This window comes from Equus asinus, chromosome 1 (genome assembly GCF_041296235.1).
Source record: "Equus asinus isolate D_3611 breed Donkey chromosome 1, EquAss-T2T_v2, whole genome shotgun sequence".
Classification (NCBI taxonomy): Eukaryota; Metazoa; Chordata; class Mammalia; order Perissodactyla; family Equidae; genus Equus; species Equus asinus.
This window is the reverse complement of record NC_091790.1, coordinates 136,647,000-136,674,341: the sequence shown is the minus strand read 5'-3', so window position 1 is coordinate 136,674,341 and position 27,342 is coordinate 136,647,000. Positions and strand designations below refer to the sequence as shown.

The 27,342-nt window shown below is 36.9% G+C and overlaps 1 protein-coding gene across 2 annotated transcripts in view; it reads right to left on the bottom strand.

Annotated features, from left to right (window-relative positions):
- The window catches only part of VPS50 (VPS50 subunit of EARP/GARPII complex), a 143,433-nt gene that overhangs the window by 33,967 nt on the left and 82,124 nt on the right, over window positions 1-27,342 (bottom strand). For both annotated transcript variants that reach the window (XM_044767227.2, XM_070508484.1), the window contains 4 exons: window positions 23,871-23,961; window positions 20,809-20,985; window positions 17,326-17,444; window positions 15,378-15,484 (listed from right to left, as the gene is read on the bottom strand). In XM_044767227.2, coding sequence (XP_044623162.1) covers window positions 15,378-15,484; window positions 17,326-17,444; window positions 20,809-20,985; window positions 23,871-23,961 — 494 coding nt within the window. The remainder of the gene's footprint in view (window positions 1-15,377; window positions 15,485-17,325; window positions 17,445-20,808; window positions 20,986-23,870; window positions 23,962-27,342) is intronic.

Genomic DNA, 27,342 nt, shown 5'->3' with positions numbered 1-27,342 from the left:
AAGGGCTTGTAAGATTAAAAATATGATTTTTAAAATAAAAAATTAAATAAAAGAAATGGGAAAAAGGAAGTGTTCCAGAAGGTGCTGCAAAACGACAAGAATATGGAAACCATTAGAGAAAATATGAAAGACATTAAGGTCCAATCTAAGAGACTAAACATTTGAGTAACAGGAAATCAAAGAAAAAGAGAATAGAGAAAATGGGGAGTTGAAAATCATCAAAGAAATAGTGGCATCAGTCACAGCTGTACACAAACCTTCAGATTGAAGGGGTCACGAATTACCAAACATACAACGAAAAAGAACTCACACCTAGACTCTCGCATCAACAGAGAGTTCCGAAACATCAAGGAAAAATAAACTAAAAGCTTCCAGAGAGAGAGAAAGGAAATTCACCTACAATAAAATGAATAGAATATTAGAGGTTTCCATTTGCAAAGGAAAAATAATTTTTAATCTACAATTCTATGCATGGCTAAATTGTCCTTCAGTGAAAGGGCAGAATAAAGACATATTCAGACTGACAAGAATTCAAAACATTTACCTCTCATCACCTTTTCTGGGAAATTACAACTAGAGGAAAGACAAATGGAAACTGACCACAAAATTGCCTTCATGCTGGTGGCAGGAACAGTGGGCTGGGAGACTGCTGCTTTTCATCACAAGCTCTTCTTTACTACGTAATGTGTTACTGTGAGATGTTACTACCTTGATAAAAATATAAAAGCATGGCTCTGAAGTTAGCCTGCCTAGTTTAAAACATGTAGTCCAGACGCACTCTGCCCACCCCTTCCTCCCTTCTAGAGTTCCCTACAAAGGGCCAAGCGAGGGGAGTGGGCACACTTTGTGAACACCAAGGAAGGTTATCTAATACACAGCCCAGATGACCACAAAAGTGTCTCTTCCCAAATTATCAACTGTGAGAAGTTCCTATTCCTGTGTCCAGCTTATACTATATAACCTCTGAACAGAACTTTGAACAGAAATAAGAATTAATGTTCCTCCAGAGCACTTAGGCAAGAAAAAGAAATAAAAGGCACCCAAATTAGAAAGAAAGAAGTAAAACTATCACTATTTACAGATAACTGATACTATATATAGAAAATCCTAAGGATTCCACCAAAAACCTATTAGAACTAATAAATGAATTCAGTAAAGTTGGAGGATACAAAATTAACACACAGAAGTCAGTTGCATTGCCATACACTAATAATGAGCTATCAAAAAGAAAAATTAAGAAAACAATTCCATGTATAATTACATCAGAAAGAATACAGTATCTAGGAATAAATTTAACCAAGGAGGTGAAAGACCTGTACTCTGAAAACTATAAGACATTGATGGAAAAAACTGAAGACAACAGAAATAAATAGAAAGATATACTGTGATTATGGATTGGAAGAATTAATACCATTAAAATATCCATACTACCCAAAGCAATCTACAGATTGATTCAATGCAATCCCCATCAAAATACCAATGGTATTTTTCACAGAACTAGAATAAAGAATTTACAATTGTATGGAACCACAAAAGACCCCAAATAGCCAAAGCAATCTTGAGACAGAAGAACAAGGCTAGAGGTATCATGCTCCCTGATTTCAAACTATAATACAAAGCTATAATAATCAAAACAGTATGGCACTGGCACAAAAACAGACATACAGCTCAATGGAATAAAATACAGAGCCCAGAAATAAACCCATACAGACATGGTCAATTAATCTATGACAAAGGAGGCAGGAATATACAAGGGGAAAAGAATAGTCTCTTCAATAAATGGTGTTGAGGGGTTGGCCTGGTGGTGTAGTGGTTAAGTTTGCATGCTCCACTTTGGCAGCCCAGGGTTCATGGGTTCGGATCCCGGGTGTGGACCTACACACCACTCATCAAGCCATGCTGTGGAGGCATCCCACATACGAAGTGGAGGAAGACTGGCACAGACGTTAGCTCAGGGAGAATCTTCCTCACCAAAAAATAAATAAATAAATAAATAAATGGTGTTGGGAAAACTGGACAGCTACATGCAAAAGAATGAAACTGGACCACTATCTAACACCACACACAAAAATAAATTCAAAATGAATTAAAGATCTGAATATAAGACCTGAAATTATAAGAATCTTAGAAGAAAACATAGGCAGTCTGTTTTTTGACATCAGTCCTAGCAATATTTTTTGGGGCCAGTATCCTCAGACAAAGTTAACAAAAGCAAAAATAAACAAATGAGATTATATCAAACTAAAAATAAAAAGCTTTGCATAGCTAAGGAAACCATCAACAAAATAAAAAGGCAACCTATTGAATGGGAGAAGATATTTGCAAATCATACATCTGATAAGGGGTTAATATCTAAAATATGAAGAACTTAGACAACTTAATATCAAAAAAAACCCCAAAAAACCCAATTAAAAAATGGACAGAAGAATTCAAAAGACATTCTTTCAAAGAAAATATACAGATGGGCAACAGACACATGAAAAGATGCTCAACATCACTAATCATCAGGGAAATGCAAATCAAAACCACAATGAGATATCACCTCACACATGTCAGAATGACTATAGGATCAAAAGGACAACAAATAAATATTGGCAAAGATGTGGAGAAAAGGGGACCCTCAAACACTTTTGCTGGGAATGTAAATTGGTGCAGCCACTATAGAAAACAGTAGGGAGGTTTCTCACAAAATTAAAAATACAACTACCGTATGATCCAGTAATTTCCACTGCTGGCTATTTATCTAAGAAAAAAAACACTAATTCAAAGAGACAGATGTACCACTTTGTTCACTGCAGTGTTATTTACAATAGTCAAGATATGGAAGCAATCTAAGCATCCATCAATAGATGAATAGATAAAGAAGATGTGGTGTGTGTGAGTGTATATATCTGTGTGTGTCTACATATACACACACAATGGAACATTACTCAACCATAAAAAAGAACAAAATCTTGACATTTGCAACAACATGGAGGGAACTAGATGGTATTATGATGAGTGAAATAAATCAGATAGAGAAAGACAAATACCATATGATTTCCTTTATATGTGAATTCTAAAAAAACAAAACAAACGAACAAACAAAACAGAAACAGACTCACAGATACAGGAAACAAACTGGTAGTTACCAGAGCAGGGAGGGGTTGAGGATGGGTGAAATAGGTGATGGGGATTAGGATGTACAAACTTCCAGTTATAAAATTAAATAGTCAAGGGGATGCTAATGTACAGCATAAGGAATAGAGTCAATAATAACATATTAACTTTGTATGGTGACAGACGGTAACTAGACTTATCATGGTGATCATTTTGTAATGTAATATAAATATCAAATCACTATAATATACACTTGAAACTAACAGGATATTGTATGTCAATTATACTTCAATTAAAAAAAAGAATTGATGTCCCTGATTTCCTCCACCAGCTGTGAAGCATGAAAGTTAAGAGCTTACTGGTTCTAGGATCAGATAACCCGAGTTCCACCACTTACCAGCTATGTGACATAGGCAATAATATCTGGGCTTCAGTTATTTGGTGTGCAAAAAGGGTACTGTGAAGAATTCATGAGAAATGCATGTGAATTGTTTACACGGCATATAATAAGCAAGCAAGAAATTTTAGTTATTGCTATTACTTTAAGATAATTATAGTTATGATGAATGCTCTAAGGGAGAAGCATAGTGTGTTATGTGAAGGGAACCTAACCTAATTTGGAGTTGAGAAAAAGCTACACAAGGGAAGCGCTGTTGAAACTCTCTCAACCTAAATCTAGACCATGAGTCCTTCATACTCATGGGGAAGGGACACAGAGAGACTGGCAAAGAAACCAACCGAGTAGCAGCAGGGACAAGGACTACAACCAAGAGGAAGAACAGTGGGCCTGCCTCACCCAGAGACACAGAGAGAGGAGTGGGATGACCAAATGAAAGGTGGCCCAGGGCAATTCAATCAGTGAGCCACAACCCGCAGAGGAGGGAATACAAGGGCAAAGAGAAGGTACTGGAAGTGTGTCTGGGGGAAGGATTTCTTCCGTTGTGGATTACGACAAGAGAGGAGGAAAATCTTTCTCCAATATTCAAAAACTTTCCTGCTATTAAAACAGGCAATTCAAAGGTAGTTTGTTTTTGTTTATTTTAATTTTATTGAGGTCACATTGGTTTATAACATTATGTAAATTTCAGGTGTACATCATATTTCAGCTTCTGTATAGACCGCGTCATGTTCACCACCAAAGTGTAATTTGCATCCGTCACAATACATATGTGTCCCTTTACCCCTTTCGCCCTCTCCCCTCCCATTTCCCCTCTGGTAACCACCAATCTGCTCTCTGTATCTACGGGTTTCTTAGTTTATCTGTTTTAAACACATACAGAGTACATTTCAATTAGGACAATATAGAAAGGAACCAATGGTTCTCAATGTTTGGTCCCTGGATCAGCAGCATAAACATCCCCTAGAAACTTGTTAAAGATGCACATTCTCAGGTTACATCCCAGATCCACTGAATTAGATACTGTGAGGGTAGAGTTCAACAATTTGTGTTTGAACAAGCCCTCCAGCTGATTCTGACGCAAGCTAAAATTTAAGAATCATTGGCTTAGATCACCGTAAAAGACCAATAAAGCATGGCCTTCCTTCTTGACAGGCTTTTATCCCTTGGTTTACAAGATATCCTCTTTACCTCCTAATTTATTTTCCTGCCTCCCTACCATTCATTCATCACCTCCTTCCCTGGCTTCTCTTCCTGTCCTCCCTCCAACGTACCTCCATGCCCCCTTAGTGTATCCCATGGATGTGGATACTTTTGGATTCTCTATGAACCCAAAAGGTTAAGAGCCTCTGCCAAGATAAGCTCATCTACTACCAGGGTTTAACTACATTTTATACCAATGACTCCAAGTATGTATCCTGACCATGTTTATTCCCCTGATCTCCAAATCCAACTATCCAAATATCTATAGACTATTTCTATTTAAATGTCTCACAGGTACCTCCACATGTCCCAAACCAAACCTATCATCAAATCTGGTCTTCCTCTCTTCTTTTCTATTTCTGTTGTGGCATTATAACTGGTCAATCACACAAATCTAAAACTTAAGAATGATCTTTCAAAACTAGTTCACCAATCCTGTCTATTGTATTTCCAAAATCTCTCCTATCTGTCTTCGCCTCTCTATTACAATGAGCATTGCTTTAAACAGACCCAAGTCCTCATCATCTCTTGCCTGGGAGACTTCAATAGCCTCTTATATAGCCTTTGACCTATCCCAGCTTCCCCTTTACTCTCAGTCAATCCATAATTCACACTGTAGCCAGAGTAATCTTTTTCAAAAAACAGATCTGCTTGTTTCTCTCCTGTTTAAAACCCTTAATAAGTTCACATCCAAGCTCCAACGGACACGACAGTCACACGATGCAGAACCCATTTGGGTTAATGATGGACCACACATAGGACAGAAGTCCCATAAGATTAGTACCATATAACCTAGGTGTGTAGTAGGCTTTACCATCTAGATTTGTCTTAGTATACTCTATGGTGTTTGAACAACAAAATAGTTGTATGCCACATTTCTCAGAACATATCTCTGTTGTTAAGCAATGTATGACTGCATATAAGGCCCTTTGAAATCCAGTTCTTGCACACCTTTATTGCCACATCTCTCCTGCTTCAACTTCCCAGCATGCTTTTTATATGTAGCAAATTAAACAGCTGTGTTCTCTGAATATACCATGTCTTGCACACGTTGTTCTTTGCACTCTGGTCAGAGTGCCTTTACCATCTTCTTCATCTACGAGAATCAATTCATCTTTCAAAATCAGCTAAGGTGTCAGTCTTCTATTGAGTCAGCTCTTTTATTTGCTACCCCAAAAATAATCATTTTTCTTTCTGCCTCTTTTCTGCTTTTTGATGTTTACAACACTACAATATAAATTTTTTTCTTTTGTATGTTATTTCCCACATTAGGCTCCTTAACTACACAGACTATGCCCTCTGCATGACTACCTTTCCAAGAGGTAGCACAGTGCCTGGAATAAAGTAGCAGCAAAAAAAAAACAAATCTGGTGGATTGAAAATGAATGAATACAATACATCTGGCACAAAAACAATAATTTCCTTAATGTAGAAATTAAAACATATAATTTCCTTATTAGAAAAAAATGGGCAATGAATATGAATAAACAGTTCACAAACAGAAAGATGTTTTAATATCTTTATATTAAAATATGCTTAAACTCACTCATAATTAAATACATTTTGAATGAGATGCCATTTTTAACCCAGCAGACTGGCAAGCATCTGAAGCTGGATGACACAGTGTTGCTGATCAGGAGAGAGGGAAAAGAGATACTTCCATAAACTGTTGGGTGAATTAACAGAACCTCTGTAGTAAGTTCTTTAGCAACTTCTTTGGTAAACTGAGAATGTCCATCAAAACTGAAAATTTACACACTCTTTGATCCAGGATGAGGAAACATTTGTAGGAATTTGCCCTACAGTTGTATTTGTATATGGACAAAGATATTTCTTCAAAGATATTTGCTGTGGCATTGTTTGAAGCATCAAATGGCTTAAACAACCTAAATGTTAAAAAATAGAGGACTTATAAAACAAATTGTGGTACCTATATATAATAGGATCACTAAAAAGAATGAGATCTAAACACACTAGGATATGCAATATCTTGATATTTTAAGTGTAACCTTAAGATAGTTGAAGTCAAATAAGCCAGAAGAACAACACCATAGATAACGTGATCCAATTTTTGAAACAAACAAAAACAATAAAAAGCAGAAGAGAGGAGATTCACATACTAAATATATTTGTAAAAGCACATTAATATTTCTAAAAGACAAAAGGAGAAACTAAGTAGTTTTCTCTGAGGAAGGAGACTTGGAGGTCGGGGGCTCTGTTTATACCTTGGGGTATTTTAATTTTTAACCACTTTCATGCACTACTTTTTCAATTTAAAACACTCCATGGCAACATAAGAAGACTCTGAACTCACCTCCTCCCAAGGACACAATAAATTTACAACTATTCTTGGAATAATTACCCCTGAGAGAGAACTGAAAATTGGATAAAAAGAACCCCCAAAACAAGGGACAGTGATGACTGAAGTGGAAGAGGCAGAAATTCCTTTCTAGAAATGAAAAAGCCACATTCTAGCCATGGTGCATGGCAACAGGAAACAGTGTTAAGGTACAAAGCATTCCCTGAAGGAGTGGGGGATCTGAGCAGGAGAGCTTTGCCAGAATAAGCAGCTTTTGCACTCAGCACAACTGAGATAAGCGTCATAATACCTGGCCTTGCTGGCTATTAATAACAACAGGGATTAACCCCAGAAAAGTTCATGAATATAAGGGAAAGCAAAAGCCTGCTCCTAAGGGGCTCATACACAAATTCCCCCATTTCAGAAAGCAACCTAAAATCACCAGAAAGAAAGGTGCACAGTCCTTTGGTGAAAAAAGACTCTGGGTGCACCTCGGTGAAAGGCAAGACTTCCCCAGGTTGGGACCACCACCCTATGGACTGAGACACTGGCAACAGCCATTATTGTGACCTAGTACAGGCATGCTGATGCAGATGCTGGCAGACACCACTGGAGTTCTGCTCCTGGCCTGGTAGCACAAGGGTCTGCCCCACCCACTAGAGCACCAATTTAAGCCCGCCCTAGGGAATGGTCCCACCCAACAGCAAGAACTTGAGGAACTTGCAGGCTTGCATAGGTGGAATGTGTGGGACCTCTGCAGTGGAGTGAGTGGGTCTGCCTCTGCAGTACAGGGTGTGCATGAGGGGTGGGCCTGCATTGGCAGAGTGTGTGGGGCCTCTGAAGCAGGGCGAGTGGATCCACTTCTAGTGGGTCAAGGCATGCACATGGGGCAAGGCTGCATTGATGGGGTCTGTGGGCCTGCAGGCAGTGGGGCTTGTCAACTGCAGCAGACCTGTGCTTCTAAAATAGCCACATAGGGAATCAGCTCCACCTTCCAACGCCTGAAACAATTGTGTGCTGCTACACCTGGACACCTGGGGCTGTCCCCTCCCAGCTGCACTACTAGAGAAGTGACAATAGCCTTGCAAGCCAAAGGCCTATAGCAATTCTAAGCCCCTGAGCCTAGCAACTAGCTGCACTGGGGGTCTACTCACTTAACAGAAAAACTGCAACAGGAATGTGCTATGAGACCTTGCAGCCAACTGTGCTAGGGCTCCCATGCCTGATAAAGTGACTGAAGGGACCACAGCAGCTATATGCAGCTGAGCATTACAAACAGCTGGCCAGGGGGACAGCCTAGCCTCCCCATGCACCTCCAGCAAGAGCAACCTGGCCACAAAAGGACACATGTAGCGCAAAGAGAGGACACACCAGGAACATTTGGAACTGATGACAAGAGGGAAGTACACTGCTGGGCCTCATAAGGCCTCTCTTACATAAGGACACCCTCTAAGATCTGAAGACGTAGTTGATCTACCTAATACATAGATATAAGCATAGAAAAAGAGGCAAAATGAGACAAAAGAATATGCTCCAAGTAAGGGAACAGGACAAATCCTCAGAAAAACAACTAAATAAAAGGGAAATAAACAACCTGCCTAACAAAGAGTATAAACTAACAGTCCTATGGATGCTCACTAATCTTGGGAGAAGAATGGATGAATTGAGTGAGAACTTGAACAAAGAATTGAAAAATATAAAAAGAAACCAATCAGAAATGAAGAATACAATAATAGAAATGAAAAATTCACTAGAAGGAATCAGTAGCAGAGTAGATGATACAGAAGAATGGATCAGTGAGCTGGATGAAAGACTAAAAGAAATCACCCAAGCTGAACAGATACAAGAAAAAAGAGTTAAAAAGAAGAAGGACGACGGGGCTGGCCCCATGGCCGAGTGGTTAAGTTCGCGCGCTCTGCTGCAGGCGGCCCAGTGTTTCGTTGGTTCGAATCCTGGGCGCGGACATGGCACTGCTCATCAGACCACGCTGAGGCGGCGTCCCACATGCCACAACTAGAAGAACCCACAACGAAGAATATACAACTATGTACCAGGGGGCTTTGGGGAGAAAAAGGAAAAAATAAAATCTTTAAAAAAAAAAAAAAAGAAGAAGAAGGACGGGGCCAGCCCAGTGGCGCAGTGGTTAAATTTGCACATTCTGCTTCTCAGCAGCCTGGGTTTCACCGGTTCGGATCCTGGGTGCTGACATGGCACCGCTTGGCAAAAGCCATGCTGTGGAAGGCATCCCACGTATAAAGTAAAGGAAGACGGTCATGGATGTTAGCTCAGGGCCAGTCTTCCTCAGCAAAAAGAGGAAGATTAGCAGTAGTTAGCTCAGGGCTAATCTTCCTCAAAAAACAAAAATAATAATAATAAAAAATTTTTTTTTAATTTACAAAAAGCTAAACTTAAAAAAAAAAGAACAAGGACAGTCTAAGACTTCTGGAGAACATCAGGCACACTAATATTTGTATTATAGGTGCCCCAGAAGGAGAAGGGAGAGACAAAAGGGCAGAAAATCTATTCGAAGAAATAATAGCTGAAAACTTTCTAACCTATGGAAGGAAACAGACAACCAGGTACAAGAAGCACAGAGAGGACAAAACAAGATAAACCCAAAGTGGTCCACACCAAGACACATTATAATTAAAATGTCAAGAATTAAAGATGAAGAGAGAATACTAAAAGCCGCAAGTTACATACAAACTAAACCCCATAACACTATCAGCTGACTTCTCAGCAGAAACTTTACAGGCTAGCAGGGAGTGGCATGATACATTTAAAGCACTGAAAGGAAAAAACCTACAGCCAAGAATACGCTACCTGGCAAGTTTATCATTCAGAATGGAAGGAGAGAGAAAGAGTTTTGCAGCAAGCAAAAACTAAAGGAGTTTATCACCAAGAAATCAGGCTTACAATAAATGCTAAAGGGACTTATTTAAGTAGAAAAGAAAAGACCACAAATAGGAATAAGAATATTGCCAAAAAAAATAAAATCACTGGTAAAGGCAAAAATACAGTAAAGGCAGCAGATCAATCACCTATGAATATAATATGAAGGTCAAAAGACAAAAGTACTAAAATTATCTATTTCTATAATAAGAGGGTAATGGAAAAAAGAAGTTAGATATGATAGCAAAAACATAAAATATGGAAGGAGGAGAGTAAAAGAGTAGAGCTTTTAGCAAGAGGTCAAACTTAAGACACCATCAACTTAATATAAATTGCTATATACATAGATTATCACATATGAACCTCATGGTAATCACAAACCAGAAACCTACAACAAATACACAAAAAATTAAGAGAAAGGAACCCAAACATAATGTAAAGAAAGCCATCAAACTACAAGAGAAGAGAGCCAGAGAAGAAGAAAGGAACAGAGAAGAACTAATAAAACACTCAAAAAAAAGTAACAAAATGCGGGGCCAGCCCAGTGGCACAGTGGTTAAGTTTGCACATTCTGCTTTGGGAGCCCTGGGCGTGGACCTAGCACCACTGTCAAGCTATCCTGTAGTGGTATCACACATAAAATAGAGGAAGACTGGCAGAGATGTTAGCAAGCAACAATCTTCTTCAAGCAAAAGGAGGAAGATTGGCAACAGATATTAGGGCAGAGCCAATCTTCCTCACACACACACACACACAAAAATAGTAACAAAATGGCAATAAATACATTCTTATCAATAGCTACTTTAAATGTCAATGAATTAAATGCTCCAATCAAAAGACATAGCATGGATGAATGGATCAAAAAACAAGACCCATATTTATATGCTGCATACAAGAGACACAATTCACCTAAAGACACTCACAAACTGAAAGTGAAGGGATGGAAAAAGCTACTCCAAGCAAATGGCAATGAAAAGAAAGCTGCAGTAACAATACATGTATCAGACAAAATAGACTTTAAAACAAAAACTATAACAACAGACAAAGAAGGGTACTACATAATGATAAAGGGAACAATCCAACAAGAGGATATAAAACTTTTAAATATCTATGCACCCAACATAGGAGCACCTAAATATACGAAGCAATTATTAATAACCATAAAAAGAGAAATAGACAGTAACACAATAATAGTAGGGGACTTTAACAGTCCACTTACACCAATGGAAGATCATCCAAACAGAAGATTTATAAGGAAACATTGGCCTTAAGTGACATATTAGACCAGTTGGACTTAGTAGATATATACAGAACATTACATCCCAAAACCACAGAATACACATTCTTTTTGAATGCACATGGAACATTCTCCAGGAAAGATCACATATTAGGCCACAAAACAAGTCTCAATAAATTTAAGACGACTGAAATAATACAAAGCATTTTTTCTGACCACAAAGGTACGAAGCTAGAAATCAACTACGGGAAGAAAATAGGAAAAGTCACAAATATGTGGAGATCAAACAAAACACTACTGAACAACGATTGGGTCAGCAAAGAAACAAAGGAGAAATCAAAAAGTACCTGGAGGCCTTATTCACAATAGCTAGGACCTGGAACCAACCTAAGTGCCCATCAAGGGACAAATGGATAAAGAAGATGTGGTAGATATACACAATGGAATACCACTCAACCATAAAAAAAAGATGAAATCTTGCCATTTGCAACACGACGGACCTTGAGGGTATTATGCTAAGTGAAATAAGTCAGAAGGGGAGCATCCAATACCATATAATCTCACTCATAAATAGAAGATAAAAGAACAACAACAAACGAACACAGATACAGAGATTAGATTGGTAGTTATTGGAGGGGAAATGGGGAAGGAGGAAAGCAAAAGGGGTATCTGCACACATATGTTTGGTGATGGACTGTAATTAGTCTTTGGGTAGTGAACATGATGTAGTCTACACAGAAACTGAAATATATATAATGTTATAAACCAATGTTACCTCAATGAAAAAGCCATTCCACGATAAAATAATATTAATGCCCCACCTAAAAGAATGTACCACTGAAGGAGTGGATCTCTTCCCTCCTGTTTCTGTGTTTCCTCTGCAATATGCACTGCATCTCAGACACATGATGCCTAAATATCCCTTAGATGTACATATTCTGGTTTCTAGTTTCATGTTAAATCCTGATGCATGTGCTAGTGTGTATTTCTTCAACTGCTGAAGCAATAATTTTGTTGTAAGGTCTGCAGTTTTCACAAGCATGGATTTTGGCAACCTATCTTCTGTCCCTCAGACCCATCATACTCACTCAAATGAAAGCTGGCTCCAGGAGAGAGAACTATGAATACCAAGAGTACTTCAGTGATGAGACACAGTGCCTAAACTTTCTCTGACTCTGTCTGCAAGAAACTGTCAGGCTGACAGGATTTTCTCTTTACACAAGCAAGCATTCTGATTAGTGCTCTACACTCATGACAGGCTCCCTGAACCTTTCTAACAGATTTAGGTACCACCTGGGGCTGGGAATCCCTGTTAACATTTTTTCTTTAATCTCCCCTATTTATCTGCCAAATAAATACTACTTGAAAAGGACATTTTGAACATGGCTTTAATGTTCTAAATGTGTCTCCCAACTACTGAATAATTAGTTCCTTCATCTTCCTAGGGCCCCAAAATTAATCTATCTTATTTACACAACTGTACTTCTACCTTTTTAGAAGAGATATTACCTTTGCCAGTTTATAATCTTCAAGCATGTCTATGCAATAACAACAGGGGATGGAAGAGTGCATTTTAAGAGTGGAAGACCACTTAGTGAGTGGTTCCCTTAAAATTCTATTTTATGAATATATACAAACTAAAGATAAAGACATCCTAGGGACACAGAAAGTGGTAGGCATAAAAATCTACCAGGGGAATAATGGCAGCACCTAATCCCAGTACAAATGAGAAGGATTAAAGTTAAGTTATCATACTAGGCATTGTTCCCAGTTGCAACTCTAGTAAAGATCTGGTGGTGAAGAAGGTTGAAATTACAATGGTCACGTTCTCTTCACTGAGTAAGGTCTTATTCAGGACTGCTCTGCGTTATAGGGCTGATATACCAAAGGCCCATAAGAATGTAGTTTTTCTCAGTTTCTATAAATGCCCTGTTAGAAAACAATCTCTACTATGTCAATCAGTAATCTTTACACAAGATTTTGTTGTTACTGTCTTCTGAATTCAGCACCAGCAGCACATTTCTATCATTATATCCCTTTCTTAGACAATGAGAATAGTAGAATGCATTGTTTCTTCATTTCCTTATACCTACCACGAAGCAAAGACTTGCATTCTTTATTTGCATTTAACTGAAAGAAAATATCCCCCCTCTTCAATTTTGTCTTAGCCTTATATTTTATTTGATTCTACTGAATATGTCTTTTAGAGTGAAAAACAACATGACGACCTCTTGTCCTTTTAGAAGTAGGTAAGGTAAAAAATAGAAACAACCACTTAAATGTGGTTGATTGTATTATTTTACCCAATTATTCACCCACATTCCCTGCAAGAGGATTACACAACCTTGTCCACTGCACTGGACTTGCAGTGTCTTCCTGGGGCAGAGGTATACTCTCCCATGGTCAAGCCTGACTTGCTATGGCCAGTGACATATCAGAGGAAGTCAGAGTGCCACATCACAGCAGAAGCTTTAGGAGTCATAACATGATTTGGCTCTTGCTCTTCTCCCCATGTGCCAGGTTGCTGCTATTCTTTCAGCCTGCATCTCAGAATGAAGACACACATGAAACACAACCAAGATGATCCAGAGCCAATACACATCATGATAAACCTTTGTGGCTGAAAGCCACTGATGTGTTAAGGCAGTTTGCTACTTCAACATAACCAGGCAAAAGCTGACCTTCATTAAACTACATCTCAAGCAGAGTGTTCAGACACTGAAAACTATGGTGAGTCCAGAGGCTGAGGAGGATGACAAGGATTTTGGAATATCTATCAGTGAGGACCACACAAGGGAAGTAAGCACACTGGCCTTGAAGAATGGACTGGGGGAGCAGAATAAGGAAAGGAAGCACAGTACAACTACCACGGCATATCTGAAAGGTGACCAAATGGAAGACTAGGAGAAAAAAGTATACACTTACTATTTTTTCTTTTAAGGGCAGAACTAAGACCAATAGATACGGAGAGAAATAGATTCTGGTTTACCATGAGGAAGAGACTTCTACTAATTAAAAAATCAGTCTAATAATAGAATGAGTAGTCTTGCAAAAACAATATGCTTCCAGTGACATAAGACATGAAACAAAGGCTGGATTGTCACCACATATTAGGGGTATTATAGAAATAAATCTTTATTTGATGGGAATTCATATCAGATGATCTCTCAGAATGCTTCCAATTCTGATTCTATAAACTCTAGAGTTTAGATGTTGCTATGTTCAGCTAGCTCTCTTGGATAAAGAAGAAAAGCTAATTTCCCTGGCAATAATGAGCCACAGAATAGCTTTTTAAAATCTGTCATTTTTCTGTCATGAAAATATATACCTTTTCTTTTCCTCTCAATTCAATATTACTTTTCCACTATTTTCCCTAAAGAAAGTGGAACTTCTAAAATACATTTTGTCCACTTTATCTTTGTTATTAACAAAATTTAGAAATTATCTTCACAAACATAGACCATTTTATTGGAGCTAAGAGTAACCAAATTAGGCAATAGGAAATTATCATCTCTATAAACAGAATATAGAAATTTTTATAGAAAAACCACTAAAATTCCTGACAGGTATAGATGATTTAATGTGAGAAGACATCTCTATGACTTATTTGTCAAATGTACAGAACTATTTGTGAGATACAAAGGCTGAGATAGCACATAAATGTTGAAATACTGGCTTTAAAAAGTTCACATCACCTTCAAACCTAAATATTTCAAATGGCATTTCTTCATGTTGTTTGCCTTCTAAAAAATCATCAATAAAGGTCTTATCTGTAATAACAACACCACTTCCTACAGTGTGAACATTTAGCCTGTAGACCTCTTGTGTCTGAAACTGCCAGAGAATCACTATTCACTCACCTATCTGACAGGAAAATTGTGAAGATCAATGAAACAATTAAGTACAAAATATTGTGTAAATGTAAAACTGCTACTATCATCATCCTACATGTACCTCTAACTCAGAGAATTTTTCACTACATTACTGTTAATTGGAATATTTAGGAAAAGTAGAAAATATAAATACTTACTAAGTAGTTCACTGAAAAAGAAAAACTTACATTAATATTAGTATTATACTATCTGGAACAATCAAGATAAGAAAGCACTGACAAATGACAACCTTAAATCCTTTACTGTGGTGGGCACTGGAGTATACAATGAAAACCCCAAGTACAAATCATTTGGTAACAAAAGCAGACTAATTTAACTGCTATAATAAGGCTTTTTTTTAAAGGTGTAGCTACTTACCAACAAGTCTTATTACATTCAATGTTGTATTTGTTAAGATGGGTGCATTCACTTTATTTAGACTGTAATCTGATTTCTTCCTGCTTTTTAGAGTTTCTCGAGAAACGCTTAATATGGAAAAACAAAACAAAGTTGCAATTAGGATTTTCAAGTTATTCAGCTTAGAATTTATTCTTCATTCACTAATTAGTTATTGAAAATCTTACTATGTGTCAGGTGGGGATATAGAGATTATCCTCCCGTCCTTACAAAGCTTATAGTTCATGGGGAAGAGAAATTAGTAAGCAAAGAAATAAAGTACTCTAAAGTATTTCTTTGGTTCTAAGACATTAATTATCAATCATTAAAAGATGTGTCACTTACAAAAACAGATGTTCTAGGGAAATTATACATCAAATGTAGCAACAATCCTGATTTAAGACTTAAAAATATGAAAAAATACCCTCCTTAGACTCTGAATTAAGTATAAGGTATGATGGTAGAGTCTGGGGTTGAGGCGTGGGTGCTAGATTCAAAGGAAAAGTTATATGGTAAGTGGAGACAAAAGGGGGACAATATGTGATAAGGTCAGAGGTAAGAGAGAACAGAGTGTTCTCACAGAAGCGACAGGAGTTCCAGCGCTACCACAGAGAATGAGTGGACAGAGGGAAAAGTGACAAGAAAGAAGGTAAGTAAAGGCCAGATCACTGAAAGCAATCAAACCTAATGAGTATGAACCTTATTTTGAATGCAGAGGTGAGCCATTAAAAATTTTAACCAGGGAAATGACATGATCAAACCTGTACATAAGAGAAGATCTAAATTTGTATCCGAGAATGGATTGAAGGGAGCAAGACTGGAGACGGAAAGCCAAGGTAAGAGGGCTGATTCAATAATCTGGCAGAGATGATTTTTGCATGAACTAGGATGGGAGCAGTGAAATACAAGAAATTTTGATAAATTCAAAAGACACTTAGAAGTTCGAATTGATAGTAACTGTTAAGTGATTGGCTGCAGGCAGTAGTGCACATTATTCATACTTCTTAGGGGCAATTTAAGACAGTTTAGGAGGCTGCATAATCTTACCAAAAATGCAAGTTTATCTGGCAGACACTATCTTACCCGTTCATTTCAATTTAATCAGAGCTTTCCTTTTAGCCAAGATATACCCAAAACATCTAATGAAGAAGTCCAACAAAACAGTTTTACTCACTTCACAGTGAATCACAGATATATTTAAACATTATACATATGTGAAAACCAATGGAAACATATCTTCCCAATTAAAATATCCACTTTGGGGGTAAAGGGTAGGGAAGAGTATACTTAAATCTATCATTAAAAATAAAGTATATTTGTGGGCATTAAATGTCTGATAGTCAGTCATGAGATTCACTCACTCACACATCAGAATCAGGCCCATTTAACTGGGAGAAGATGACAAAAAAATTCTTATATTTCATAATTTTTGCAGAGGACAGCTTATCACAGAACAAAACTCAAGCACAAAAAAAGGAACCTTAATAGAAGGCTCAGGTAGTGCACACAAATGACATTGGGAAGATATGCGGAGACTTTCCGTATTTACCAGCTTGAGGCAGGAACTCCACATATAAAACAAATGACTACTTTCCTCCTTGAGGTTTTCTGATCTATCTGAAGCATAACTGCCTCCAAAGGCAGCACTGATTTTATAAACCGAGAGTCTGTTTTTTTCCAAAAACCAAAAATCTCTAAATTAAGAGCTCTTTGATTGTGGCCAATGTTAAAAAAACAAAAAACAAAAAACACTACATTTTTACCCTTTCGGGAATCATTTTTTAAAATCTATTAACTTTCACCACATGCTGTTATAACCAACAGAAAAATTTAATCTTGATATTTGCTTTTTCTTAACCTTTAAAGGAAATCCTTTATGTTAAGCGTTCAACATAAAATGTGAAATATCATACAGTCTAAGAATGATTACCTTTTCACAGGAGCATCGCCTGTCTGCTCATCCACATAATCTCGTTTCAGTTCCTCAGGAACATCACTGTCACTGTCATACTCCTGATAGGCACTTTTTTCTTGTTCATCAGATTCATACTGAAGAGAACACAGTATATTCAACAATGGGTACAAACAGCCAACATTTCACGCAGTCTTTCAATACGATTAAAGTATCCGATTTTAGGGGCTGGCCCTGTAGCCAAGTGGTTAAGTTCACGCGCTCTGCTTCAGCAGCCCAGAGTTTTGCCGGTTTGGATCCTGGGCGCGGACATGGCACCACTCATCAGGCCATGCTGAGGAGGCACCCCACATAGCACAACCAGAAGAACCTACAACTAGAATACACAACTATGTACTGGAGGGCTTTGAGGAGAAGAAGGAAAAACAAAATCTGAAAAAAGAAAAAATAAAAAAACTATCTGATTTTCTAAGAAGTAGTTTATACAAGAAAGTTTTTAATATCTGAGCTTCAATTTTACCATCAAGAATCATATTATCTTTCCATTTTCTTCTTCACCCATCCTACCTTAACCAACTCAAAAGAAAAAAAGGGGATAAAACACAACCTTATACCTACAAAAGCTTATAAATGTCCAAAAAAAATTAAAATCTCCATATAAAGAAAATAAACAAAAACAAACAAACATCCTGCTAGGTCTTATGAGAGGAGAAGAGTGTACATTTGATTTAAAAAAAAAAATCTTGGGGCTGGCCCCGTGGCTGAGTGGTTAAGTTCGCGCGCTCCGCTGCAGGCAGCCCAGTGTTTCGTCGGTTCGAATCCTGGGCGCGGACATGGCACTGCTCATCAGACCACGCTGAGGCAGCGTCCCACATGCCACAACTAGAAGAACCCACAACGAAGAATACACAACTATGTACCGGGGGGCTTTGGGGAGAAAAAGGAAAAAATAAAATCTTTAAAAAAAAAAAAAAAAAAATCTCTTCCTCCAAGTGGTCTCATCACACTTACTTCCAATTTACTAATTCATTACAAAGAGGTTGAGTATACTATTGTGGCACTGTGAAAGTGTGAATTCAGCTTGATAAATACATACAACACACATACTAATGTTCTATCTAATTCATTACAATGAGATTTAATTCCTAGGGCAGCTTAGAAAATTAGACTTAGCACATAGGAACTATGCTAAGTGGACAAAAGTGGTGGATTTACTCTTGAGAGGAAGACATTTTCATCAACTTTATGGTACCATGGCCCAGTGTCAGCATGGGAAAGGACAGTGGAGTCTGTGCACAGCAAAGGAAGCAGCGGCAGCAGCAGTATCATCACCATCATTATTAATCTTTTAAATTAACATAATTAAATAATGGCTAACATTTATTGAATTTTAACCAAGTTCTAAGTGCTTTCATGAATTATCTCACTAAATCTTCAAAACAATTTTATGAGTAAGTTTTATCCCCATATGCCAGTTGAAGAGACCAGTATGATGACAACATGGAAAGAAGTTAGTTCCCTAATTCAACAACTATTCTTTGAGAGTCTAAAGCATTACAACAGGCCATATTAAGATGTGGACCCTAACTCTCATGGACTTACGCTGTACCTGGAAAGACGAGATCACACGTTAGTAACTGCAAATGAGCATTAGAGGCATTCTCCCCAACTTGTACACAATGTGATACTGATGACATTCAGAAAGATGGTCCATAGAAACTAGGGTCTCATGGTTATAACAACAGAGCTTTATGATTCCACAGTACAGAATATCCTCATTTTCTAGGATTCTGTATTTGCAAATTTCCCTACTCACTAAAATTTATTTGCAGCCCTAGTATCAATACTTGATGACACTTTCATAGTCATTCATGGATATGTGTGGAGTGGCAAAACTTTTGAGCCACCCAACACACAGTCTCCCAGCTGAGGGCAAACAAGGTGACACTCTCCCTTCTTGTTTGGGCTCTCCTGCTGTAAACAACTGTCCCTTTCACAGTCTATTTAGTGCCACATTTTTAAAATTTTTGTGTTTTTTGCTGATTTCACTGTTTAGAATAGCTCCTAAGCGTAGTACTAAAGTGCTGTCTAGTGTTCCAAAATGCAAGACAATTGTAATGTGCCTTATGGAAAAATGCATGTGTTAGATAAGCTTCATTCAGGCATGAGTTACAGTGTCGTTGGCTCTATGTTCAATGTTAATGAATCAACACTATACTAATTTAGGTGTCTTTAAGCAAAAACACATAAAACAAGGTTATATATTGATCAATTGATGAAAATGTTGAGACCAGAGGCTCACAGAAACCTAATCCCATATTTCACCTAGGAACAATGGTTTTGTTACTTGCTAATTCAGTGTTCATGGCGACTTTATAGAATACAACTGACACAAATAACAAGAATCGAATGCTATGTGAGATTTAAATTAACAAATCACCAGTATAGAGGGATATATTATTTCAAAATATTGGAATAACTTTTAATTCCCTTCAGTTTAGTCCACTTTAGAGAGGCAAAATGTCACAGAGAATCACCAAATTATAATTTTAAATACGGTTTACTATAAAATAATTTCTCTTCATGATAAAACATGATAATGGTATATTTTCATGGCAATATTTTTTAAACTTCATCTTTACTAGACAAAAAAAGAAAATGCTAAAACTAAAATACATAGACAAATTCAACAGATTTTTGTCAAATCTGAACAGTTTTCAACTTCAGCTTCACCAAATCTAAAATAAAAATGATTCTGCGTCCCTCTGGAAATCATGACGACCAGAAGGACTCATCCAAATTAAATATTGTGAAAACATCCTGTAGGTAACTGTGAAGTAAGCATACCCTCACTGTAAATATGAGGAAACTGAGGGTCACAAAGTTAAAATAATTTGGCAAGGGCCACAGTTAATAAATAATAAAGGTGATATTCATTTATCTGTCTTCAAATCCTTTCCATTAACTACACAAACTCTAGTTTACATTGTTTTTTGAGCTGCTCAAAGTGTTGTCAAAAACATTTAACTCTAAATCTCAACAACATCCCTGCTGGGTAACTAACCCAGACGTCACCCTCTCTTTCAGATAAAGGGACATGGAACAAAATAACTGACTTTGTTGCCCAAGAGTGGAGTTGAGAAAAAAGGGCAGACGATCTATCCCCTCATCCATCTGTCTATCCAACAAATCACATGAATATGAGTGAAGAAACTATACACCTACTCAATTAGTAATTTGGTAAGAACATAAAGTAATCTAATAAGAACATAAAGTATTCATAAAGGCAAAATTTATCATTCAAAATGACAATGTCAACAAAACAAACTGTAAAGCCATTACCTGTACAAGTGGTATTGCAGGTACATAAGTATATAGGTAGGAAGGTCGGTGGTGAATGGATAAATAAATCTGGCTAATTACCTTGGTCATTGGGTAGAACACTTTTCAATAAGAAAATCTCACTTATGTTCCATAGTATGTTTTTAAAACACCACATACCCCATTAGAAGCCAGGACATCTTCTGTTTCTTCATCTTTGTGGTTGGCCTGAATTTCAAATGGATTCCCACCACTACAGTACTGCTCAAACAAAGTCACTGTTTTTGAGGAAGTTGAGGCTGGCTGCTTACTAGGTGAAACTGATGGGGAACGAGACTGCTCCATGAATTTAAATTCCTAGACATTAAAAAAAAGGAGCCAGATATCTTTTAGCAACAACAATAAAATTCAAGTACATAAACATATTCTATTAATGTAAATGTAGAGTCTGTGAAAAATAAATTAATCCTGATTCTTCAGGTTATTTACTCTGAAAGTTGGCTGAAAGCATAAACTTGGAAATACATGTTCAAAGGCTTCCCTAAAGACAACTCAGCTGCTGATACCACTTAAAACAGTGCTATCTGCACCAAGCTACTTTTGGCTTACTTTATGGAACTGCACAGAAAATTTCTGAAAATAACTTAAATTTGAATGATACTTCTTAAAATTTTAACATAGCAGCAGAAGTCAAAAACAAAGCATGAAGGATATATCTTTGTTATATTGATGTCTAAAAACTTTCATTCATTTTCCTCCATCTACCAAGAATCAGACAACACAAACACACATGCTAAGGTTAGATGATACATCTTCTAGTCCTAGCTTGCCATTAATCCATTATATTCCATTAACTTGCTATAAAAAGTTGGGAATGTCACCTGGCTTCTCTGTGCCTCAATTTCCTTATCTGTAAAGCAAGAGGGCCAATCTAGAAGGAGAGAATCACAAACGCTAAAGCTAAAGAGTTGTAGCATCCAGTCCAAATGAAGCACTTCACAGATGAGGAAACTGAAGCAGTCCAGAGGGATTCAGTGCCAAGTTCAAGATCACACAGCTAATCAGAAGAAGAGATGGGGGGGCTGGCCCAGTGGCACAGCGGTTAAGTTCGCACATTGCGCTTCAGCGGCCCGGGGTTTGCCGGTTCAGATCCCGGGTGCAGACATGGCACCACATGGCAAGCCATGCTGTGGCAGATGTCCCATATATAAAGCAGAGGAAGATGGGCACAGATGTTAGCTGAGGGCCAGTCTTCCTCAGCAAAAAAAAGAGAAGGATTAGCAGATGTTAGCTCAGGGCTAATCTTCCTCAAAAAAAAAAGAAGAAGAAGAAGAAGAGATGGGATAATCTCCAAAGTTCCTCTGAATTACAAAACTCTTGATTTGATGATTTTTCACAAAAAAGTAGTACACATTTTTCTTGTATCTTTTAATGTTTTTAATATTAATCCCAAATTTAAAAGTTTTCATATTCAATGACAATCTTCTTAAAAATTACATTGGTTTAAGTTTCAAATGATGTGTTTATTTTCTTTTAAAATTGGAGTTAGACATTAAATCAGATCCACCATAGTGCTTAAAAATCATGCCATTATTTTTATACTTCTAAACAAGGGGTGACTACAAACTAACAAAACATATATTTTTTAAACCAAATCTACAGGAACACATGTCAACTGAAGACTATCTCAGTTGTGAATAGTTTTCAAGATAACTACCTATTTTTTTAAATTGTAGTTAGAACATTTAACATGAGATCTATCCTTTTAAAAACTTTTTAAGTTCACAATACGGTATTGTTAGGGCAAAATCTCATCCAGTAGATCTCTAGAACTCACTCATCTTGCATAACTGAAACTTCAAGGTAACTACTTTAAAGGAGATGATACAGGGGCCAGCCCAGTGGCATGGTGGTTGAGTTTGGGTGCTCCACTTTGGCAGCCCAGGGTTCATGGGTATGGATCCCGGGTGTGGACCTACACACTGCTCATCAAGCCATGCTGTGGCAGCATCTTCACATACAAAAAAAAGAGGAAGACTGGCAACAGATATTAGCTCAGGGCCAATCTTCCTCTCCAAAAATATAAATAAATGAATAAAGGAGATAATGCTCATTTGGATAGAAATGTTTCCGTGTACCTTGCAAAAATAAAGCTGCTTTATAATTTCACCAAGTATATGTGCACACACACATACACTTTGATGGTTAAATACAAATTCAATAAAATTATTTAATTAGGGATTCTAAAATCAATGTTAGAACTTTAAATAATGTTAAGGAATCATCTTAAGAATTCTAAAATAATGTTAATGTTAATGTTGCTGTCTTTAAAGCATTTACTAATCAACATGTTTCAGTGTATTTAATATTTCCACATTAGAAAAGCAATATGATAGAACTGGATAAGAAGTAAGTTACTATACAATATGAGCATAAAGTCCACCCCTATAAAGAGCATAAAGTCCACCCCTATAAAAAACCTTTTAATCACATATTCTTCACATTTATTCAGAATAAGAAAACTGCTTCTAGAAAGCCATTCCTTCCAAAGGCAAAAACAAACACACTAAACCTTCTAAACATGGATCTAAGTTTATACATGGCATTGCGATATTTGGTACTTGGAGGACACAATCTATCACACAAGGAATATTTATCTACAATGTGTTTCAAACATAGGAAAAAGCAAATCAATTAACGATATTTTCACAGATTATGTATGCTAAAGGATTCAAGAAATCAATTAACTAATAAAAATTAGTTAAGAGTATTTTTTATAAGTGCCTCTTCTATTTCTGGGGCATTTCTCACTACAGGAAAATTTTTGAGTTGTAGCATAAATTGAGAACCTATTATTCCCTTTAAGAAATGATAAATATTCTACAAATATAAGTATTTTCATTAAAGACCATCAAAATATAACTAATTTTCTGCAAAATTTAAATAAAGTAATAGACCCTCTTCAGAAATCAAAGGAAAAAAAATTATTTTAATTGTGACTCAGTTTCTAGGCAAAAGAGATTTCCTGAAGTGGATAAATCGAATACGTAAAAATAAAAAGACAGATTTTGACATCCATAAAAGGATCACTCTTGTAAAAGAGGCTAGCTATCAATCACTTTTTGGGAAGGAAGAAAAGGCACTATTTCTCAATTATTTTGTAAATGCTTTCATGTATCTGGTTTTCTTTTTAAAGATGCCTAAATTAAAGACAGATTTATTTGCTGTTAAGAAACACTTACATGAAGTTGCAAGATGCTGAAATTTGATTTAACAGGACAAAGTTCCCAGGTCTCATTCTCCAGAAACATTCTCAGTTCATCAAGCCGTGTTCTTAAAAAAAGAAAATGAACAATCCAAAAAGTCAGAAGAAAAGTACACTGCACAGACGAATTAAGAAAACAAAACACAATACAAATGATTATAGGATTATCATCATGATCATAATCAACTTTGAGCACCTATTCAGACCAACATAGTAAACACAAACATTTACTTTTACTTGTTAATATTTTATCATCCTAAGAGAAAAAAATTCTCTCAAATATTTACTAAACTCAGAATATTTTTACTATATTGCAAAAATAATGAATCATAGGAAAGTACATTTTTATTAAGGGACTAAACTAAAAACTATTCATCAACTCATGTACTTAAAATATCCTTAGCTAATCATGTATCAATGCCAAAAAAGAGAGAAACAATTTACAGGGTTTATGAGATCATAAATACTGAGAAATGCTTTATGCTAAATAGTACAGACCTTAATTACACTCACTAAGCCACAATATCAAAATGCTTATTACTCTCCAAATATATTTAGCTCAGTGTCTACCCTCATATGCATTTACAAATTAGCAAGCATGGCACTTACATACCCAACATTTCACTAACCACTTACGTCATACTGATCTCTTCTTTCCTTAATGCTATTGCTCTTACCACCTATCCTAAGTAATCAGTACACTATATAGGCAGTCCCAGAAAAGAAAATACTTCCTTCCAGTTGACCCAGGAAACAAAGGGCCAGTGCCCGCCCTACTCTTCCCCTTCCTGCAACAAGCCTCATTGCTGTTACTACCATGCTAAAAACAAAATCTAGATTTTATTTTTAAATCCACAGGTTCTAAAATGAAGAGACAATAAATGAGTAAATCTGTGAAAAGCAGAATATCCAAATATTAGAGCTAACAGACAACTTTAAGATAACTATTATAAAGAACTTAAATAAAATAGAGGAAGACATACAAAACGGACAGAAAGGAGAATTTCAAAGAATTGCAATACTAAAACAAACAAAAAAGGAATCAAATAGACATTCCGTAACTGAAAAATACAATTCCCCAAATTAAAATTGATTGGATAAGTAAAACAGCAGAAGACAGGACCAGTGAATTGGAAGACAGATTGATAGAAAATATCCAAACTGAAGCACAAATTGAAAAAATAAATGGAAGAAACAGAAAAGATCATAAGACATTTGAGACATCGTCAAAACATCCAGTAGACATCAGTAGATGGAGGGGACAGAATAAGCAGAAGCACCATTTGCAGAGGTAATTGCTGAGAATTTCCCAAAAGTGACTGCCTGTACCTCACACCACATACAAAAATAAGTAAAATGGATCACAGACCTAATGTAAGAATTAAAACCATAAAAGTTTACAACTCTTACAATTCAACAATAAAAAGACATGTACCGCTTGGCACACCATGCTGTGGTAGGCATCCCACATATAAAGTAGAGGAAGATGGGCATGGATGTTAGCTCAGGGCCAGTCTTCCTGAGCAAAAAGAGGAGGGTTGGCAGCAGTTAGCTCAGGGTTAACCTTCCTCAATAAATAAATAAATAAATAAATAAAAATAAGACATGTAACCTAATTTAAAAAATGGGCAAAGGCTTGAATAGGCATTTTGGGCACAGAAGATATACTCATGACCAACCAGCACATAAAAAGATTCTGAACATCATCAGTCATTAGGCAAATGTAAGCCCAAACCATAATGAGATGCCACTTCACACCCACTAGGATAGCTATCACCAAAGAGACAGACAACAAGTGTTCACAAGGATCTGGATAAATTAGAATCCTTATACAGTGCTGGCAGGAATGTAAAATGGTGTAGCCACTCAGGAAAAAAGCTTGGGACTTCCTCAAAATGTTAAACATAGAGATACCATATGACCCAGCAATTCCATTCTGTATTGGCTTCCTGTAGCTGCTGTAACAAATTACCACAAACTGGATGACTCGCAACAACAGAAATTTATTCTCTCACAGTTCTGGAGGCCAGAAGTCTGAAACTAGCATCACTAGGTTGAAATCAAGATGTCAGCAGGGATACACTCTCTCTGGAAGCTCTGAACATCATCTGAGAATCTGTTCCTTGCCTCTTCCAGTTTATGGTAGTTGCCGCCATTCCTTGGCTTGTGGCCACAGCACTCCAATCTCTGCCTCTGTCTTCACATTACTTTCTCCTCTGTGTGTGTGTGTCTTTTCCCCTGTGTCTGTGTCAAATCCCCCTCCATCTCCCTGTTAACTGTGATGGCATTTATGTCCCACCCAGATAATCCAGGATAATCTCCTTATCACAGATCATTAATTTATTCATATCTACAAGATACTTTTTCCAAATAAATTCACACTTACAGTTTCCATTTATTAGGATCTGATTTTTTTTTTTTCTTTGAGGTAGTCACTTTTCAGCCTACCATACACTCCTAGGTATATACTCAAAGAACTGAAAACATACGTCTATACAAAAACTTAACACATGAATGTTCATAGCAGCATTATTCATAACAGCCAAAAAACAATCCAAATGTCCATTCACTGAGGAATGGATAAACAAAATGTGGTATACCTATACAATGGAATATTATTCAGCCATAAAAAAATAAAGTTCTGTTACACGTTACAACTCAGATGAATCTTTGAAAACACGCTAAGTGAAAGCCAAATGCAAAAGGCCACATAACGTATGATTCTTCCAGAATAGGCAAATACAAAGAAACAAAAACTAGATTAGTGATTGTCAGGGTCTCTGGGAGGGAAAGAGTGACTACAATGGATATGGGGTTTCTTTTTGAAGTGGCAAAAATATTCTGAAATATTAGATATTTCATTGTTGAAGTGAATTTTTGGTATGTGAATTATATCTCAATAAAGCCATTATTTAAAAAATTATTAAGGTAGGCAGGACTCTAAAATGGCCCCCCTCAAGACTATGTGGCCTAATTTCCAGGACTGAATAAAATAACATCTTACACCCATGACTATTTTACCATATATGGCAAAAAGGGATTTTGCAGATGTAATTAAGATTACTAACCAGCTGACTGAGTTAACCAAAAGGGGGATTATTCAAGTGGAACCAATCTAATCAAATAAGCCCTTTTAAGGCAGTTTTTTCTCCTTCTGATGGCAGAAGGGAAAGTCGGGGAGAATGAAAGCATGAGAAAAACTTGACGTGCCATTGCTGGCTTTTAAGCTGGAAGACGTCAGTGGAAGGAATGAAGAGCAGCTTCTAGAAGCTGACAATGCTCCCTGGCTGGCAGTCAGCAAAAAAATAGGGACCTCAGTTCTAAAACCACAGGAAACTGAATCCTGCGAACATCCTAAATGTGCTCAGATGCCGATTCTTCCTCAAAGCCTTTAGAGAAGAGCCCAGCCTGACTGACACCTTGATTTTGGCCCTGTGAGACGCTAAGCT